The sequence below is a fragment of the Puma concolor genome, chromosome B3 (genome assembly GCF_028749965.1).
Source record: "Puma concolor isolate L17-30 chromosome B3, mPumCon1.1.hap2, whole genome shotgun sequence".
Classification (NCBI taxonomy): Eukaryota; Metazoa; Chordata; class Mammalia; order Carnivora; family Felidae; genus Puma; species Puma concolor.
Window position 1 is genome coordinate 96,617,311 of NC_141672.1, and position 20,238 is coordinate 96,637,548.

Sequence of the window (20,238 nt, forward strand, 5' to 3'; positions counted from 1 at the left end):
TGAGACTCAGTCCCACCTTCACATTTTACAGATGAGAAAACAGAAAGGTTGAGTCTACTTAACTAGGAGGTCTAAGCAAGTTTTCAGTAATTTGGGGACATAACTGGACCATTGTCCCCAGATGCTAAATGATTCTACCTGTATAGCCCCAGAAAGACATCTGAAGATTGCTGGTGGCCTTGGAAAGAGATTTTTTTAATATATAAGCTTATTTAACACTGTATGTGTCCCACACACTATGCAAGGCTGGGGGGCTCTGGACACTTACCTTTATGATACGAAGAATTGTTCTTCAAGGAAAATTAACATTGTGGACATCCTAATGTGCCTTCCCAAACTTAATGTATATTCACTGTTAATCTTTGTTTTTAGCTGTTCTTGGAGTACACAATTTACTCAACAATCCAAAGTTTGATGAAGAAACGGCCAGCACTAAAGGTGGCAAAGTGCCCGTGAGAAGTAAGTTGATGTGGAGTCTGTGGTGTGTGAAAATTGAGAGCTTCAGGTGGTGTTGATAAGAGGGATGCCTGTTGAATCCAGAGTTCCATCCTGTAGGCTTTGAAGGTAGATTCTGTCAACGCACTAAGGATCACTGGGCTCTGGGCATTCAAACCAGAATAGGGAAGCCAATAATCAAAGTTTTTGCAGCATAATGGACCAATCAGTGTGTTTTGCCCAGAACATACTCTTTTGGTGGGTCTACTCACCCAAAATATAAAATTGCTGATAAAAAGGTTGCATAGTCAACAGAGATTGCAGAGTTTCATGTTCCTGATGATGCTTTTTAATCAATAATAGTATTTTCAGTAAGTTCCCTTTTCTATTAGGTATCTTTGTTTTCTCAATAATGGACACAGGTCATTAGAATTTGAATTCCTACTTCCCCCTGAGAACGTGAAAGACACACTGGCATGGACTTAGCCGGCACAGAAAGTTCAAGACCACAATTCTCTGTGTCAGCATTTCCCAGAAAAGCGTACACTTTATTAGACTCTCGTATTTACTCATTCATTAGTTATCTACTGAATACCTTATGCATCAGGAATGTTCTAGGTATGAAGATAAAAAATGGTCTCTGCCTAAAGGAACTTATCTGTCCATGGGAGGGACGGACCAACAATCAAGTAATTTTGCTACAGTGCGATCCAGGTGCTGTAAAAACTTGCAGAAGATTACAGATTTTTCTTAGGTGAAGTGTATTTTATTCTCTTTGAAGGAGACTTAGCAGGTACTTTCTAGTCTGAGCAGCATATTTACAGACCATCATTGATACTGAGCTATTTATCCAAACAATGAGCAGTATTACTTTTTTTTTCATTTTTGCCTATTCATATAGATGAAAAATGTTTATCCTTTTTAACTTCAGTATCAAAGGGTAACATTCTGACAACATGTTTGTTTTTAAAAATCTGGCACATAATCTTCTGGGCTTTTATGCACAGACATATCATTAACTTTTTTTAAGGCTTTTTTTTTTTTTTTTTTTTTAGAATTTTAGGTACACAGCAAAACTGAGCAGAAGGCACACAGATTTCCCATATACTCCCTGTCCTCAATTCATGCATAGCTTCCTCCATTACCAACATCCCCCACCAGAGTGGTACATATGTTACACTTCATGAACCTACAGTGACACATCATTATCACCCTAAGTCTGTTGTTTACATTAGTGTTTACTCTTGGGGTTGTACATTCTATGAGTTTGGACAAATGTATAATGACATGGATCCACCATTATGATATCATGCAGCGTAGTTTCATCTATGCTTTCTTCTAGGGGGTTTATTGTTTTGCATTTTACATTTAGGTGAAAATTTTTGAGTTAATTTTTGTGAAGGGTCTAAGGTCTGTGTCTAGACTCTTTTTTTATGCATTGTTTGTGTATGGTTGTCCAGTTCTAGCACCATTTACTGAAAATACTCTTCTCTATTGCATTTTTTGCTCCTTTATTGAAAATCAGTTGACTGTATTTATGTGGATCTATTTCTGGGCTCTCTACTCTGTTACATTGATCTGTTTGTCTATTCTTTCGCCAATACCACACTCTTTTGATTACTGTAGTTTTGTAGTAAGTCTTAAAGTTGAGTAGTGTCAGTCCTCCAACTTTGTTCTTTTTCAGTATTGTGTTGGTTTTTCTTGGTCTTTTGCCTCTTCCTATAAACTTTAAAATCAGTTTGTTGATGTATACAAAATAACTTGCTGGGATTTCATTGAATCTATACCTCAAGTTGAGAAGAACTGACATCTTGACAATATTGGTTCTCTTGCAGTTATCCCTCCATTTAGTTCTTTTTGATTTCTTTCAATAAAGTTTTGTAGTTTTCTTCATCTAGATCTTGTACAGATTTTTTATACGTACAAATGAAATACCTAAGTATTTCATTTTTCATTAACTTTTTTTCAAATTGTGGTTCTCTTCTTTTATCAGTACATGTCGGTTTGCCCCCTTCTTTTAATGAATAGATCACATCTTATTATGAGAGATTATGCTGTAACTTAACCATTTTCATATTGATAGGCTTTGTGTTTATCATATTTTGCTGTCACAAGTAATATGTCAGTGAACATCCTTGAAAAATACCTTTATGTATTTGTGCTTTTTTTTCTCTGTAGATTAGACTCCTAGATACAGAATTACTGGGTCATAGAGTACCCACATTTTACATGTTGATAAGTAAGGCCAAATTACTCCCAAAAAGTTTGTACCAGTTTACGTTCTCACCATCAACGTAAGAGGATGTGTTTGACTTCACAGTTGTTGCCAATTCTACGTGTTATCTCTTTTTACATTTTTGTGCTAGTCAAATAGTGTTCCATTTTTTAACTTCACAATTTAATTACTTTTTATATTTTTGGTTGAGTGACAGATTCTTCTGATCATATTATTTGTTCATTTTTAATTGGATTGTCTACTAATTTGTAGGAGCCCTGTGTATATTGGGATAGTAACAGTTTGTATGTTAAATATATACTGCAAATGTTTTCTGTTAACTGCTTTTGAGAATTGTTCCATTCTGCCTTTCTGTCCCTTTCTCTTCCCATACCTTCCTCAAAATTAAAGCTCCAAATGGAAATCAGAGAAGGATGAGGTATGGTCAAGAGGCCAGAAGGGGCACCTGGCTGGCTCAATTGGTAGAGCAACTCTTGATCTCAAGGTCATGAGTTTGAACCCCACATTGGGTATGGAGCCTACTTAAAAGGAATAAATAAATAATATTTAAAAAAACAGAGGCCAAAGGAATAGTATGGTTTTGGAAATGAAGAAACTTATTTCTTTTTTGAATCTCAGCTCCTGTAGCTTGATGATTATAGTCTGAAAGTGGTCCATATACAGCAGCAATAACTGCTTGTGGATTTGGTGGGGCGGGGGGGGGGTAGGTTGGAGTTTACTATAGGGCCTTCTGAACTTTTGGTTCCATGTAGCATCAGCCACTGAGACTTCTTTGCATTGCAGTTGAGAAACATCAGTGTTTGAAACTGTGACTCAGAACTGTACCATTCCCATGTTTGTTTAGTTGAGAATCATCAGCTTTACTATCACTGATATTAGAGTATTATTGGAATCGGAGCATAGGAAGGAAAGGTCGTTTTGGGGGAAGTCATCTCTGATTTTGGCAGGAGAGCCCTTACACTTTCTTTTTAAAATTAAAACTTGTGTGTTAGATGTGGTCAAAGGTGAGAAGGTCAAGCCAGTATTTGAGGAACCACCCAATCCCACCAATGTGGAACTGAGTCTGCAGCAGATGAAAGCCAATGACCCCGGCCTGCAAGATGTCAACCTCAACAACATTAAGGTATTGCGTTATGATTATTGTCAGTCACTTGATTTATCATGAGGTTAAAAAATGTAATGGAGATAACTGATGGCCAGTTTTCACACCTGTTTCCAATCCTCTGTAGTTACTGACTTTGAGGCAAGCTATCCTACTCAAAAGAAGAAATTTTTAAAAAGTGACTTCTAGAATTTTTTGCAAAGAATCACAGTATTTGTGTTAAACAAAGAATGTTGGTTATCTACTGCTGAGTAATAAAGTACTCCAAAACTTAGAGGCTTAAAACAATAAACATTTGTTAGTTCACACAGTTTTTGAGTATCAGGAATCAGGACTTAGCTGGATAGTTGTGGCTCAGGGTCTCAAGTGAGGCTGTAGTAAAACTGTCATCAAGGGCTGCCATCAGCAGAATGCTTGACTGAGGTAGAAGGGTACACTTCCAGGATGGCATACTCATGTGGCTGTTGGCAGGAGGCCTCAGTTTCTCACCACATGGGCCTCTCCATAGGGCTGCCTGTGTGGCCTCATGTCATGACAGCCTTCTTCTCCCAGAGGGAGTGGCTGAAGAGAAAAAGAAAGAACAAGCAGGAAACCACAGTGCCTTTTATGGCCTATTCTCTGAAGTCACACATTGTCACTTCTGCCTTATTCTGTTTGGTAGTTAGTCATGTTACTCTCAAAGGGAGGGGAAGGAAGTGTGTGTATGTGTGTGTGTGAGTGAGAGAGAGATGAGAGAGAGATGGAGAGAGAACATTGCCTGGTATCCATTCTGTTACTTCATTTTGGGCCAACATCTGCCATTTAATAATAACTGACTTGTGTTGAGTATTCACTGTGAGCCTTATCCTTTGCTAAATACTTGAAATTCATTACAGTAGTTCCATTCTATCTGCGGTTTTGCTTTCCATGGTTTGCAGTTACCGCAGTCAACCACCACAGTGCAGAAGTAGATGATCCTCCTGACAGACTGTCAGAAGGTCATTAGTAGCCTAACCCTCAATCACAGTGCTTATGTCATTCACCTCACCTCATTCCATAGGCATTTTATCATCTCACATCACAAGAAGAAGGGTGAGTATAGCTATCTTTTGAGAGAGAAGGAGGGACCACATTCATGTAACTTTTATTACAATATATTGTTACAATTGTTGTTTTATTATTGGCTACTGTTGTCAATCTCTTACTGTGCCTAAGTTATAAATTAAACTTTATCATAGGTATGTGTGTATGTATATGAAAAAACATAAGTGTTCAGTGCTATCCGTGGTTACAGGCATACACTCAAGGTCTTGGGACATATCCCCCATGGATAAGGGGAACTTACTGTATCTCATTTAATCTGTAGTGGCACTTAAGGAGATTAAATTGCTCACGGCCATGGAGCTAGTCTGTAATGAACCCAGGATTCATATCAACCTCTGGTCTACCCTGTATTGCCTGCCTCCCAGTGGTTGGGGCTGTGCTAAGTGCTGTGAAAGATGGAGTAAGATTCATTTTGTCTTTATTCTGAAAAACTTATATTAGGAGAAAAATACTAAATCAATAACTACAACATGATGTGGTAAGCCCCCAAAAGTTGTGGAATTGCAGATAAGGAAATTTTTTATCTTGCCTAGGAAAGCCAGTGAACAAAGGAGGTGATATTCAGCTGCGTCTTGAAAAATGAGTAGGAATTAATCAGAGAAAAGGACAGTAGAATTTCCAGGCAAAGGGAAAACCATACATAAGAGTATGGAGGGGAGAAAGACCATGGTATATTAAAAGAATGGCACATAGATGAATCTGGCTAGAATATAGAGAATGAAAGAGAAGAGGAGTGGAGTTTGGTATGTGCATAATTTCTTGGTCAGAGTGAACAGAACAGGGAGGCCAGAATGTCATGATGTGTTAGATTCCCTTGTTAGATACTAAGTGGTGCTGTCAGCCCAGGATGGCTTGGCTGCTGGAGGATGGGTAATGAGTATTTTAGAAGGGATGTCACACATTTAGCCATCTAAACACATAAGGTATTTAAAAGCTGTGGGTCTTGAGTTGGGGTGGGGGAGCTACAGAATGGTCTATCAACTCTCTGTGCCTTCCCCCATTTTAGAACATTCCAATTCCAACCCTGAAGGAATTTGCAAAGGCTCTGGAAACCAACACTCATGTAAAGAAGTTCAGCCTGGCTGCAACCCGCAGCAATGACCCTGTGGCAATTGTGAGTAAAATTTCAGAAATATTACATGAAAATATTTAATTTGTTAGAAACTGTTTTTAATGTGTTCTATAAATTAACAGTTTTTAGGTCTGGTAATTTTCTACGCAGTTAAACACATTAGTTATAATAAGACAATAAAACAGAACCCATCTGTCAGGCACTTTGAATTAACTAAAATTTTGTTAGCAGTACACTTTGAGGAGAAAGAAATAAGATTAGATTAGGCATTTAGCTACATAAATATTAGCTTTTGCTCTGTACTTAGTACAAATTTTCTGAAGCTTTTGCATCTATATTAACATAATGTCACAGTCAGTGGATATTGTAAGACTCCCAAATCCTATAGGAACTGAGCATGTATAAAAGTATTAAAGTGTATTTCATTTTAATCTTTGAAATGGATTAGTATGTTTCAAAAATATTTTAAACAACTAGATCTTAAAACATTTTTTGTTAACCAGAATACGAAAAAAGTAACCAGCCAAAAGCCCTGTTCCTTCCATGCATTTTAGATAATTCAGCTAAATAAGGAAGGCCCTTGGCCCAAGTAAATACTACAACTGTTACCACCATCAATGTTATTGCTATAAATAGCTAACATTTCTTCAGCAATTAGTAAACACCATCAGTAAGCTCTATGCATTACACACGTCAGCTCACCTAATCCTCACTATAATACTATAAGGTATGTGCTGTTATTAGTTCCCACTGTAACAAATGAGCAATCTGAGGCTCAGCGAGGTTGAATATCTTTTCCAGGGTAACACAGCCAGTAAGTGGCACCACCAGGTCCTCCCGATTCTATAGCCAGGATGCTTTAACCATCAAGCTATGCTGTTTTTATACACAATGCCTCAACTTGCATACTTTTGCTAAAGTATATCAGTTTTGGAGAGCCTGAACATCAGCCTGTAATTCTACAGCATCTAATGCTCAGCCTTTGAGTCAAGCTAGAAAAACAAGTTTTCTTGACGTGATGATGTGATTTAAAGCAACATGTCTGTTGGAAGATCTAAAATAGCATTAAAAACGGAAAGTGAAATGAAAGTAATGGCTACCTATTGCAGTGTTAACACAGAGTAGATGTTTGGGCACTTGTTAAATGGATGAATACCATGCCCTCCAACCTCTCAGCAATAGAGAATATTTCTGTGATGACCACAGCAAATATAAAATAAGCACTCATGTAAGAGGAACTAAGCTACAGAATTGATGTTTTCACCAGCAGTAATTATATCTCAATTTGTGGGTTGAAAGAAGTTTTTAATTTGAAACCTTATCATTAAAATAGTAAAATAGCGGAACTAGATCATTGGTAAAGGTGAAATCAGTTATTTAAGGACTTTTATCGGTATATGATTTTATATAGTCTCTGTCGTTCAGTAGATAGGTTCTCAATAAAGCAAAATATTCCCAGTACCTTTTGTATGCAAGTGACTAGGGTATGAATAAAGAAATGATTTGTCACTTCAGTGTATTACATGACAGTAAAACTGTAGGGATGGAAATAGGTTATAGTCCACTGTCAACCCTACTAGCAAATAATGTAACTCTTCCACTCAGTCAAATAGATAACTTGCTAAGTGGTCTAAATAAATTCCAAATATAATCATCTCTTTGATACTGTTTTTAGTGCAACAGCTGTGTGTTGAAAGCATACCGTGTGACTCTGGCTCACCACACAATTGTAAGGAATAGTTGCAGTTCTTCAGGGTGTGAAAACATAAGCCTCTCTGGCCTTATTCCTAGATGGCTTTATATTGTCCAGCCCTCACCTGGCTGCCCCCATGGCTCTCCTTTCAGTCATGCCAGAGTGGAGAAAGCTACTTTTCAACCTACTGTAGGTTGAAAATTGGTTGATTACCCCATAGGCAATAGAGATCTTCAAACTTTGATTATCACTAGCAACTGCCTGCAAAGAATTAGAGATGGGAGTGCCTGGCTGGCTCAGTCAGTAGAGCATGCAACTCTAGATTTGGGGGTTGTGAGTTTGAGCCCACTTTGGGTTAAGAGATTACCTTAAAAAAAGAGAGGAAAAAAATAATGAAAGATCAGTGTTAAAGCAAAGAGTTTTAGGAGACTTCTTTGTAAGATTCAGGAACAGATTCAATGAAGTACTTGTGGGATTACTGTAAAGGTAGGCAAATTATGTGTATGTGAGATGGCATTATCCCCACTTTGCAGATGAGGCACCTGAAGCTCATAGATGTTGAGTAATTTAACTAAGACTACACATCATGTAGACAAGCCAGGAAGTGAATTTAAGTGACCTGTAATTAGGTTCAGTTCACCATGCACCAAGTACTTACATGCAACCACATCTGTAGCAGGGAGCAGAAAAAGTCCACATACATTAAAAAATGCTCTTTTAGACAGTACGGTCCATAACAAAATGAGATAGCCACAAATGTAAGCCACATGTATAAATATAAAAATTTTCTGGTAGCCACATTAAAAAAAAGACATAGGTGGAATTCATTTTAATAACATATTTTATTTGAACCAATATATCCCAAATATGATCATTTCGAAATGTAATGTGAAAATGTAATAAGGTATTTTACATTATTTTTTTCATACTGCATCTTTGAAATCTAGTGCGTGTTTTATATTTACAGCATGTCTCAATTCAGACCAGCCGTTTTTCAAGGGCTCAATAGCCACATGTGCCTTGAGGCTACCCTTTGGATGAGGCAGGTTTGGACAATGCAGGAAATTGGATTTCCCTACAATCCTGTGAAGTACAGAAAGCAAAACCTTCTCTTTAAAAATGTATTTCTACTGTAATTATTTATATAACATTTAAGAAATCTGGTCTTTGTTTTACCGATGTTATCCCCAGCACATGTAATAGATGCTTAAATATTTGCTGAACTGAAATTAACTTGGGCCTACAGCCCAGGGTTATGTTTGGCTGGGTCTCCCTTGTTTTGTTCAGTATGAGAAAAGTGTTTTCTCAAGTTTAAAAGAAATTGGCAAGATCCTGGCTACTTGCCAGGAAGTCCTGCAACTCTTTTTATAAAGGCCTAATTGCTCCGACATTTTGTTATTCTAATAATGAGCGTAAATCCTGAAGCCTGGGGCGTCCATGAGGAAAAGCCTGATGCATTTCCTTCTGATGCTGTAATTAAAATGTGTGCGTTTAATTCTAATTAAGGACCTAGCAGGGAATAAATACACTTTAATTTACGTGGTGTACAATAAGGTTAGTCCAAATCTTTGAGCTTTCTTTGCAGTTAAAGCAAGTGCTTGTCTAATACACAGGATTTCTTCTTCTAGTCTGGTGCTTCTCAGCTCAGGGTAATTTTGCTCTCCGGGGGACATTTGGCAGTGTCTGAAGATATTTTTGGTTGTCATGACTGGGAAGGGTACTATTGGCATTTAACTGGTCTCAGAAGCTGCTAAACATGCTGTAATACACAGGACAACCTCCCACAACAAAGAATTCTCTGGCCTCAACTGTCATTGGTGCCAAAGTTGAGAAATCCTGTTCTGATCCCAAGTTAGATTCCTTCTCTTCCTTCTTCCTGTGTTTTCCACCATAAAAATAATTAAAATAATATAGAAGGTCCTTGTTCCATTCCCCAGAGCAATCGGTATTACCAATTTGTTTTTCATTCTTCTAGTTGTTGTCTTTATAACTTTAATTAAAGTGGTTGTCAACCCTGGTGAACATTAATCACCTGGAGAGCTTTTAAAAAATTTAGCAGTCCAGGCTACATACAGCCTGAGATTCCGATTTACTTCATCTGGGGTGAGGCCCAAGCATTGGTATACATTTTGAAGCTTCTAGATCATTCTAATGTACAGCCAGAGTAGGAAACCACTGATATGCACACTTTTTTGTTTTTGATCTTTTGTTTCTCCATTAGAAAAGCTGATGGCAGTTCTGTACTCTGCCTTCATCCCTTTTCCTTTTTCTGCCTCAAGTTGTAGTTATTCCATTATGTTCACACATTTCAGCTTTATGTGTGTTTTATGCCATTATATTCTGTGTTTTGTTAAGAGATTGATTGCAGAAATTTAAAACTTACCACCAGTATTTACAATTACCTAAATATGTAAATATAGAAATCTCTTTCTCATGGCCCTTACAGTCTAGTGACTAATGCTGGTCTGAGTCTTGTTGCTTTGTTAAGTAACTTATTTTCTCTTGCTAGAAACTTTTCTGAAATTTCACTTGTTTGTGACCACTTAGGAGACTTTTTACTCATTTTGCTGAGCATCCAGTGCATTCTTTTTTTTTTTTTTTTAATGTTTGTTTTTGAGAGAGAGAAGAGCGCTAGAGTGAAGGAGGGGCAGAGAAAGAGGGAGAAACAGAGAATCCCAAGCAGGCTCTGCACCAGCAGTGCAGATCCTGACGTGGGGCTCAAACTCGCAGACTGTGAGATCATGGCCTGCACTGAAATCAAGAGATGCTTAACTGACTAAGCCACCTAGGTGCCCCCGGTGGGTTCTTTCATATATAAATTCATAGTTCTCTTCAACTCTAGGAAATTTTCTCCTATTACTTTATAATTTCTTCCCCTCTGATGTCTTTTTTTTTTCTTTTGTCCTTCTGAAACTCCTACTAGATAAATGTTGAACTTCTGTATCTTTCCCTGTATCTTTTAACATTTCTTTCCTATTTTCTCTATCTTTGTCTTTTTACTCGACATTCTGGGGAATATCCCAGATTTATGTTCTCACTTACCAACTTGGTCTTCAGCCGTGTTCATTTTGTAATTCTGGATGTCCTTTACTTGTCTTTATTTTAATGTAATATTTAAATTTTTCAACACATTTTCATGTGCATATTCTTCTTTTTCCCCCCATAATAGCCAGTACTTATTTTATTAATAGAGTACATTTTCTTTCTTTTTTGGGGAGAGGGAAGAGGGACAATAACAATTAAAATGTTTATATTTGTTTCTGTTCCCTTGAAAGATCTCTGCTCCCTCTGGGGCATGCTGTGCTATTGGTTGACTTGGCTTTTCTCTTCCATGATGTTGGTTTTCCTAGTATGTCTGGCAATCACTGGTTGCCAGATTTCTGAATAGAGAATGAGGTTGTTTTGTGTAAACCAGGATCATTTCCTCCATAGTTGTGTAGATCTGTTTCATCAACAGACCTCTCCCTTAAAAGGGAGACCCTTTTGGGGCACCTGGGTGGCTCAGTCGGTTGGGTGTCCGACTTCAGCTCAGGTCACGATCTCACAGTCCGTGGGTTCGAGCCCCACGTCGGGATCTGTGCTGACAGCTTGGAGCCTGGAGCCTGCTTCGGATTCTGCGTCTCCCTCTCTCTGCCACTCCCTTGCTCATGTTCTGTCTCTCTCTCTCTCAAAAATAAAAAAAACATTAAAAAAATTTTTTAAAGGGAGATGCTTTCTATTTCTCCATTTGTCACCATCCAACAGGCTATGTATCTTCTTTATTGATGTATCAACTGCCCTCCTGCTCAAATATAAGCTCTCTTTTGACAGGGATTTTTATTTCCTCTGCTGCCAGCACACTGTAGAAACCCAATAAATAGTCTTTTTTGAATAAGTGAATGAATGAATGAATGAATGAATGAATGAGTGCTTTTGTAAGCAGGCAGGTGAATTTTCTAGCAGCCTTCTCTTGAAGGGTATATACGGGGAGCTGACAGGTGGCTTGGGAATCCCCCACAACTCTACAGTTAGGAGGGGCTTCACTCTGGGAGGGGTACATTGCAGTATATTTCATCCCTGGACATGGCTGCTTCTCCTCTCTGTTTCTCCCACATGGTATCAGGTGGTAGGTCTGAAGGTACCCTGTTTCTGTGTGGCTTCTGTCTCAGGGAAGCTATGGGGAGGGGCAATGTGCTCTCCATCTGCTCTGGTTATTCCATTTGTTCCAAAGGCAGTTCTTTGATGCAATGCCCCAGTCAGGACTTACCTCTGGCGTCTCAGGCAACAACTTTTTTTGTGTTCATTTCTCCATCAATCTTTCTTTTTTTTTCTGTGCGTGAGCAATTTTTCAAGGGAATGGCCCTCTGTTTTGTTTGTTTGTTTCTTGTACTATGAGAGTTCCAGTCACTCAAAGATTTTATCTTTTCTTTATGATAATGGGAAACATTGGGCACAAGGGGAACAGGCAGGTGCATGCATTTGTTGTTTTGAACTGAGAGTCTCCAGTGGGTTTGCCACTCTGAGTGGTGATTATATTCCAAAAGTTATCTTTGAGGAATTCTGATTTATAGATGACCTGAAATAATATCAGTAGTGCCCATATGCTAGTCAACAGTAAAGTTTTTTTTAATCTATTCATAGCAAAGGGGACAAAATAAAACAATTCGGAGATCATGTCCTTTCTTTGTTTTTCCTAATGTTAAAATGCTTTTTCTCAGAGAAAAAACCACAAAACAAAACTGACAATGATAACAGATGGTACTGGGATTTTTTTCAATGTCCATACCTTACAAAGTTGGTAATCCTGTGTCAGGATTTTTTGGTGTTATTTTTTGTTTTACAAGTATGTAAAATTCACAGGTCTGGTCTGAATTATTTTAAATTACTATCTTTGTTATTTGGAGGTGAAAGTTTGATTTGACTCAGTTTTTCTTTAAGTACGTAAAAAACATCTGTGTTTCATTTGGCGGTGGGGAGTTCAGTAAATAAATCTTTAGCAGCATTAATGGTTATTTCTTTTTTCATAATAAGGCTTTTGCAGATATGCTGAAAGTAAACAAGACCTTGAAAAGCCTAAACATCGAATCCAATTTTATCACTGGGACTGGAATCCTGGCCCTGGTAGAAGCACTGAGAGAAAATGACACCTTGACAGAGATCAAGATCGACAACCAGGTGTGACTCACAGGGTGCATGTGACAGGGGGGTGCTGCAGGGGACTGAGTTAAAAGCCAAAGTTCTGTGACTCGATTTGATGTTCTGGTTTTCCTGTAAGTTGTAATAGCTTCTGGCCTGTGGAGGGCGTGTGGGAGAGCATGACAATAACTAAACCATGCACAGTGAGGCAGCCTGAGACCTAAGGAGCCAGCTCTCCCCCAGCCCTAGGCTAGTCAGGCACCAGGGGAGAGAGGAGGTGGGGCCAGAGGTGTTGACAGCTGCCTTGTGCAGCCATCATCACCCATGTCCCTAGCAGGAATCTCAGCTCAGAATGACCCAGCCCACCTGAGACTGTGGCTACAAGGAGAAAGCAGACGGGCCATGCCCAGAGACAGACTCTTTGCTCTTGGTCGAAGGCTGCCTGAGCTGGAGAAAAAGGACTCCTGCAGTCTGGGGCAGGCCACAGAACCTGTTTAGAGGAATCCGGGTTCTAGAAGATGATCTGGCTTAGAGTAGCAGGCCACACCCACGATGTGATCACAGTCTCAGCTCTGTTGCAGTGTTTTTTAGGTTCCCATCAGCAACCAAAGCAAGCTGCTTTTCTCCAGGACCACATCTTCCTTACCCTGAAGGCCTCTTTTCCCAGAATCAGCCTGCAGTGTTTCAAGTTGCTCTGCTGGCTTCGGCTGGCTCCTGCTGTCAGACAGCAAATCTAGGTTCTCGGCCTAATGCTTTTGCCTTGCCACTTTTGCTATGGGGAACTGTCTGCCATGGGACTCAGTGAATCTGAGGGGTCTGGACACTGTCTAGTGTGAAGAAAGGGCCCTGCGATGTCCCAGAGAGAGGGGAGAGCACAGACCCTTGTGCAATGAGTATTCTCCTGGGGGGTGATGGGAGGGGCAGTGGGAGAGTACCCCCTGCATGACTGGAAATTCCCGATCTAAACCCTCCAACATCTGATAGAGCCCCAGGCTTTCACCCAGGACTTTTGCTTAAGCCTGGAAACCCCCACCAGGCCCCATGAACAGCTCTACTCTCCTTTTTTGCTGTCAGGACACATGGGCTGCTTCAGTGCATGTCCTCTGCCCCTCACCTCTCAAGGCTTGTTGCCAGGGGAGCAGGGGAACCGTGCAGAAGACAGATATTCCTTTACGCACCCTCCCCAGACAGGGTACATCACCAAAGTAGCTTTCCCAAATGAAAGTATGCAAAGGGGATATGCATACCCAGCCGTACACACTCAGGAAGCTCAGTGCTGTGTATCCTGGTGTGTATCCAGAGACATGAAGGGAGTGGGGGAGTAGGAAATAAAGAAAGGGGCATCAGGGAGTAAGAGGTTAGGAAAATGAGCCAGAGAGAAATATAAAGTGAAAGAAAAGAAGTGATCCTCAGGAATATTTATCAAATGAACTACTATAAGGAAGAAGTTAAGTGGGCTCTTAGTAAATTCTTTCCAGGACATCTATGAAAGAAATGGATACCTTATTCCAAAGTATATTTATCTTCTTGTATAATGTGAAACCCCACATCTGAAGTAATGTTCCAGATACTCTGTTCCTAGTTCCTTGTAAGATACCACCTAGTTAGGACTGCCAGATAGAATGTAGTTAAATTTGAATTTCAGATAAGCAACAAATAATTTTTAGTAGAAGTATGTATCATGAAATACTTGAGACATACTATCCTAAAAATATGTTTATTTTTATTTATTAAAATTATTTATTATCAATCAAAATTCAAATTTAACTAGGTGTCCTATATTTTTATTTGATAAATCTAGCAATCCTACACCTAATGAATGAAATGGAATCCTGTACGTTGAGAAAGAGCAGCTTTTTTTTTTTTCTTAATGTTTATTCATTTTGGAGAGGGCAGGGGACAGAGGATCCAAAGCAGGCTCCACCATGATAGCAGCAACCCCAAGCCTGATATGGGGCTCAAACCCATGAGATCATGACCTGAGCTCACATGAGATCAAACCCGTGAGATTGTGACCTGAGCTGAAGTTGGTCGCTCAACCAAGTAAGCCACCAAAGCACCCCAGAGCAGCTTTTATAATGCATGTGAATACAACCCTGAAATATAAAACCTGAATTTGCTCTCTTAAATCCCCTTTATTAATTTTTTTAGATAAAGTCCTTATTTTATTTTATTTTATTTTATTTTATTTTATTTTATTTTATTTTATTTTATTTATTTTATTATTTTATTTTATTTATTTTATTTTATTTTATATGTTTTTATTTATTTTTGAGAGAGAGAGCGTGAGCCAGGGAGGGGCAGAGAGAGACTGAGACACAAAATCTGAAGCAGGCTCCAGGCTCTGAGCTGTCAGCACAGAGCCCGACGTGGGGCTCAAACCCACATACCGTGAGATCATGAACTGAGCCAAAGTCAGACGCTTAACTGACTGAACCACCCAGGTGCCCTATAAAGTCTTTTTTTTTTTTTAATTATTTATTGGGGCTCCCAGGTGGCTCAGTTGTTTAAGCATCCCAACTACAGCCTAGGTCGTGATCTCACAGTTCGTGAGTTCAAGCCCCATGTCGGGATCTGTGCTGACAGCTCGGAGCCTGGAGCCTGCTTCAGATTCTGTGTCTCCCTCTCTTTCTGCTCCTCCCCCGTTCACACTCAGTCTCTATCAAAAATAAATAAACATCAAAAAAATTTTTTTCAAGTATTTGAGAGAAAGAGAGAATGAGTGAGGGAGGGGAAGAGTGAGGGTTGATGGGGGGTGGGGGAGAGGGGAAAATGGGTGACAGGTATTGAGGAGGGTACTTGTTGGAATGAGCACTGGATGTCGTATGTAAGGGATGAACCATGGGAATCTACCCCAAGAACCAAGAGCACACTTTATACACTCTATGTTAGCCAATTTGACAATAAATTATATTTAAAAAAATTATTTTTTGAGAGAGAGAGAGAGAGAGAATGAGTGGGGGAGGGCCACAGTGGGAGGGAGAGAGAGAATCCCAAGAAGGCTCCACACTGTCAGCACAGAGCCCTATGCAGGCTCTGTGTGAGTGAGATCATGACCTGAGCTGAAATCAAGAGTCAGATGCTTAATCGACTGAGCCACCCAGGTGCTCCACTTAAATCCCCTTTAAATTATCAACCTTCTTATCCTTCCTCAGTCATCTAGAATGGAACTATGTAATTTTTCAACCTTATTCCCCAATATGCCTCCAAAATAGCTGCTTTTTACTTGCGACAAGAAAGAGCATTGAAAAAAAAGAAAGAGGATTGAGACTTTGTAGAGCAACGAAAAATTCTTTGCTTTATTCCAAGAAAGAGGAAATTCAGAGTCAGACTTGTCTTCCATCCAAATTTTTTTTATTGACTGATAGGCTATTAGAAATAGCCCTCGGTTTCTTCATCTATATAACGAAGGGTTTGAAGTAATCTGTAAGTTTCCTCAAGCAGGACCCATAGCCAAGACCAATTTAGCATCCTTGCACCAGGCAGCTGCACCAAAATGAAGGCCTGCTGAGAATCCATCACTGGGGCAGGCTGCTGTGGCTAGGCTCCAGGTGGATATGTAATGATTTAATCAGATGCCCCCTGTGAGAAGAACATTCAGTGATGCATATTAATGAAACAGATGGGTGACTGCTAAATAAATTTGAGTAAAAAAGGTCATTTAAAAAAGACAACAGAAGAAATGTATGCTTAACTTTTATTTCTTTTTTTCTTTGTATTTAGTGACTTATAAAGGGGAAATATATACAAATTATAAGAAATTTTGGCCTCCATTTGTTACCCTGGGTTTATATAACGCAAAAGACCTCAAAACAACTCAGGCTGAGAAAGAAAGATGCCCTGTGTTACATTACTTTCTCCCCTTTTTTATATGCTCCTTCCCCATGTAATTTTCTGCACCTCCTACATCCTTTATATAGCCACCAGTGTGCCCATGTTGACAGGAAAGTACTACATGTTACCCAAGCGCAGGACTCCAAAGGCTTGAGATTTGTGAGGGGGAGTAAAGGGACTTTTAGCTCGTCCCTCCCCGCCAGCCACATCCATCCACCCTTCTGCCCTTAGATAGCACCACTTGGCCCCTTCCAGGGGCATAAGGCATAGCAATGGCAGCCCCAACCTTAGCTCAGGTCTCAATACATCCCCACTGTTCTAAAACGTGTCATGAGCTAAAGTTGTTCATGGAACTGTGAGGTCAGTATCTCTTTTTTGCTGTCTGTCCCTCCCATTCGCTTAGAATGCTAATCTCTACACCGTGGATGCCCAGAGTTGTTATTGTCTGACTGGAAATACCACATTTTGTTAATTTCTTGGGGAGAGACTGGTTTGACAGGTTGCTGGATGAAGAGAAAGAAAAGGAGCAGAGTTTGATCTGAGGACTCCTAGGACACAAAAGTTCCTCCCTAAACTTTTCTCCTTCATCTACTCAATATTTAAAATTTCCGAATCTAAAAGGTATATTTTTAAAATGTAATAAAGCAATCAAAATTGCATGATGCTGGCACAGAAATAGACTTGGCAGAGCAATGTATTCCAGAAACCCATCTAAGTACGCCTGAGAATTTTGCAGCAAAGTAGTATTTCAACTCAGGGAGAAAAGGATAAAGTAAAAGATAATTTGGAATAATATTACTTTGGGACTCTATCTTAATTCTTACTAAAATTCATTCCAGGTGAAATGAAGATTTAGATATGAAAATATATGAAGTCATAAAACAAATGGAGAAATCAGAAGGATTTCTGATAGAAGAAATCAGAAGAGCCTTCCCAAACATGATATAAAATCTAGGAGATTGGTAAATTTAGCCATATGAAAATTAGGAAAGGTCTTTATAGTAATCAAAAGGAAAGTCAAAAGACAAACTGAGCAAAGTATTTTCACAACACATTTGACAAAAGGTTCATTTCCTAATATATGAGAAACTTACAAATCAATAAAGAAACAAACACAGGAACCATAAGCTGGTAAAAGAAAAAATATACAAATGACAGAGATTGGTAGTTTCCAAAAAGAGAAATACAGACGCATAAGAAAATTAATTGTTCTGATTCATAATTTGAGAAATGCAAATTAAAGCAATTAAATAAATACAAGTAGAATATAAATCTTCACCTGTTAGAGTGACAAAGATGAAAAAGATTCGTAACATCCCATGTTGGCCAGGGTGGGGAAAACAGTAAATCTCAAACACTGTTAGTAGGAGTAAAAATTGTCATATTTTTGACGATAAGTCATGAACATATCAAAATTTGAAACATGCTTACTCTTGCGCACAGCTCTAATTTTCCCTACAGGCACACTTGCAGACATGCCATAGGATAGACTATGTGTGCGAGGGAAGTTCATTGCAGCATTGTTTGGAATAGTAGAAATGGAAAGCAATGTAAAAGTAAGTAGGACCTAGCTAAGTAAGTTATTCTCCATCACCACAATGGAGTGCTGGAGAGCTGTTTATAAGTATGAGAGACATGTATATTTACCCGTGAAAAGGTGTCCTTAATGTTAAATGAAAAATAAAAACACATTTCAGAACAATATGCTGGTATAATCCATTTATGTGAAAAAAAGAATAGATGTACATGTGGTTATATAGACATACGAATGCATAGAAAATGTTTTAAAAGACTGTATATCATATGCCAAACAGGCTTTCTCTATGGGGAATGGAAATACTGGGGGAAGGGGGCTTTTGTTTTTTTATACACTTTTTGTGTGCTTTTTCTAAATAAGCCTACACTTTTTACTTAAAACTTTTAATAAATATATTATGGAAAAATTAAATTTTATTTTTATTAATTGTTAAATTTTGATTAATTTTAAATTCCTATATTTACATGCCCCCATATTTTTTTTTAATTTTTTTTTCAACGTTTTTTATTTATTTTTGGGACAGAGAGAGACAGAGCATGAACGGGGGAAGGGCAGAGAGAGAGGGAGACACAGAATCGGAAACAGGCTCCAGGCTCTGAGCCATCAGCCCAGAGCCCGACGCGGGGCTCGAACTCACGGACCGCGAGATCGTGACCTGGCTGAAGTCGGACGCTTAACCGACTGCGCCACCCAGGCGCCCCTACATGCCCCCATATTTTAAAAAAAGTTCTAGTTTTAATTTTTTTTTATTCTGTATTTCAACTTAACAAACACACACTAAAAACCAAGAACCCTCTTTCCACCAAACTTAAAAAACTTGGGGATTTTTCTACAGCCCAATAACCCCTTCAGCATTTGATAATTCTGGCCATGGTTCAGACCACAATGAAGTTTCTCTGGGATCTCCCAGTGAGACTCTGCTGAGAAAGAATAGCCATCCAGCAGATGATCTTTGATTAGTTTTGGATATAGATCCCAGAATAAAAAATTCAGCAATTGGATTGATTGCTGTAAGATAGTTTCACTATTTAAAAACACTCTTTATTTAAACCACAGAAACTGGGGTAAATTGGAAACACCGAATATTAGCTTTGCTTTAATTTTACGTGCGGAATCAACTTTTCCTTCGTAAGTAATTTGCTTAGTCTTTTCAGTTTAGCATGCCAGCAGATTGGGCTGTCTGTTGGATTTTGCTTCTAGACAAGGAGCCGGTCTCAAGTGACTGCAAGGGAGAAAATCTCAAGTGACTTTATTCCTTTCAAAGTGAGACTTTACCCCTTTACTTTTTTGTCCACCAAGTAGCTATGCATCTTTCCCATGCAAGTAACTGTTTCCTTGTCCTTCTTGGTCGTCCTGTATATGTGTCCACACCTGCAACCAGAGGCAGCAATTGGGAACAGCTGTGGAGATGGAAATTGCCCAGATGCTCGAGGAGAATTCAAGGATCCTCAAGTTTGGATATCAGTTTACCAAGCAAGGGCCTCGAACAAGGGTGGCAGCCGCAATCACCAAGAATAATGACCTGGGTAATGCAGCCCTATTGTGTGCTGTTAGTGATTAGAAGAGCATGATGACCATTTCTTTCTCCACTTCAGATACAATATCGCACAGACATCGTTCCACTGGCCTTTGGTGTCAGCCCCTGATCAAAGGCACATTGCTACATTATCCTAGGAATTCTCATCAGCTTCATAGTGTCTCAGTTTTATAGTAGCATTCTCTCAAAAACTCTTTTGTTCTTTTCTTCCAGACAACCTTTGAGTTTTGCTTGGTTTCCTTTATGTGTTTGGTTTGCCTTTACTTAGTTCTTACATGTAATCATCCTGTGTTGTTATCTGCACCAGAAGATGGATGCAGTGATGTGGAGATTCCCAGTTCATTTATGTTTGACTTTTTGACTATGCTTTGCACTTGGGTTCAAATGTCTGATACTTTGGTGATTTCCATGTGAAGTAAACTAATGGAACTATGTTATAAAGGTTAAACTTAGAAGTAGCTCTTTCAGTTAGTCCCTCTTTCATTTTTCCTGCTGCCTACCCTTTGCCAAGGATCCATGCCATTTCTTCTGTTAGGATGAGAGGGGGCATATCCTGGTCAACCAGAGCACAGAAGAATGGGACAGATTGGGAAA

General features: G+C 39.1%; 1 protein-coding gene across 1 annotated transcript in view; it reads left to right on the forward strand.

The window, feature by feature from the left end:
- TMOD2 (tropomodulin 2) overlaps positions 1–20,238 on the forward strand; it is a 54,254-nt gene that overhangs the window by 25,070 nt on the left and 8,946 nt on the right. Inside the window, exons 5-9 of the mRNA XM_086710690.1 lie at positions 373–459; positions 3,664–3,794; positions 5,863–5,970; positions 12,632–12,775; positions 19,489–19,633. Of these exons, the coding sequence (XP_086566816.1) occupies positions 373–459; positions 3,664–3,794; positions 5,863–5,970; positions 12,632–12,775; positions 19,489–19,633 (615 nt within the window). The remainder of the gene's footprint in view (positions 1–372; positions 460–3,663; positions 3,795–5,862; positions 5,971–12,631; positions 12,776–19,488; positions 19,634–20,238) is intronic.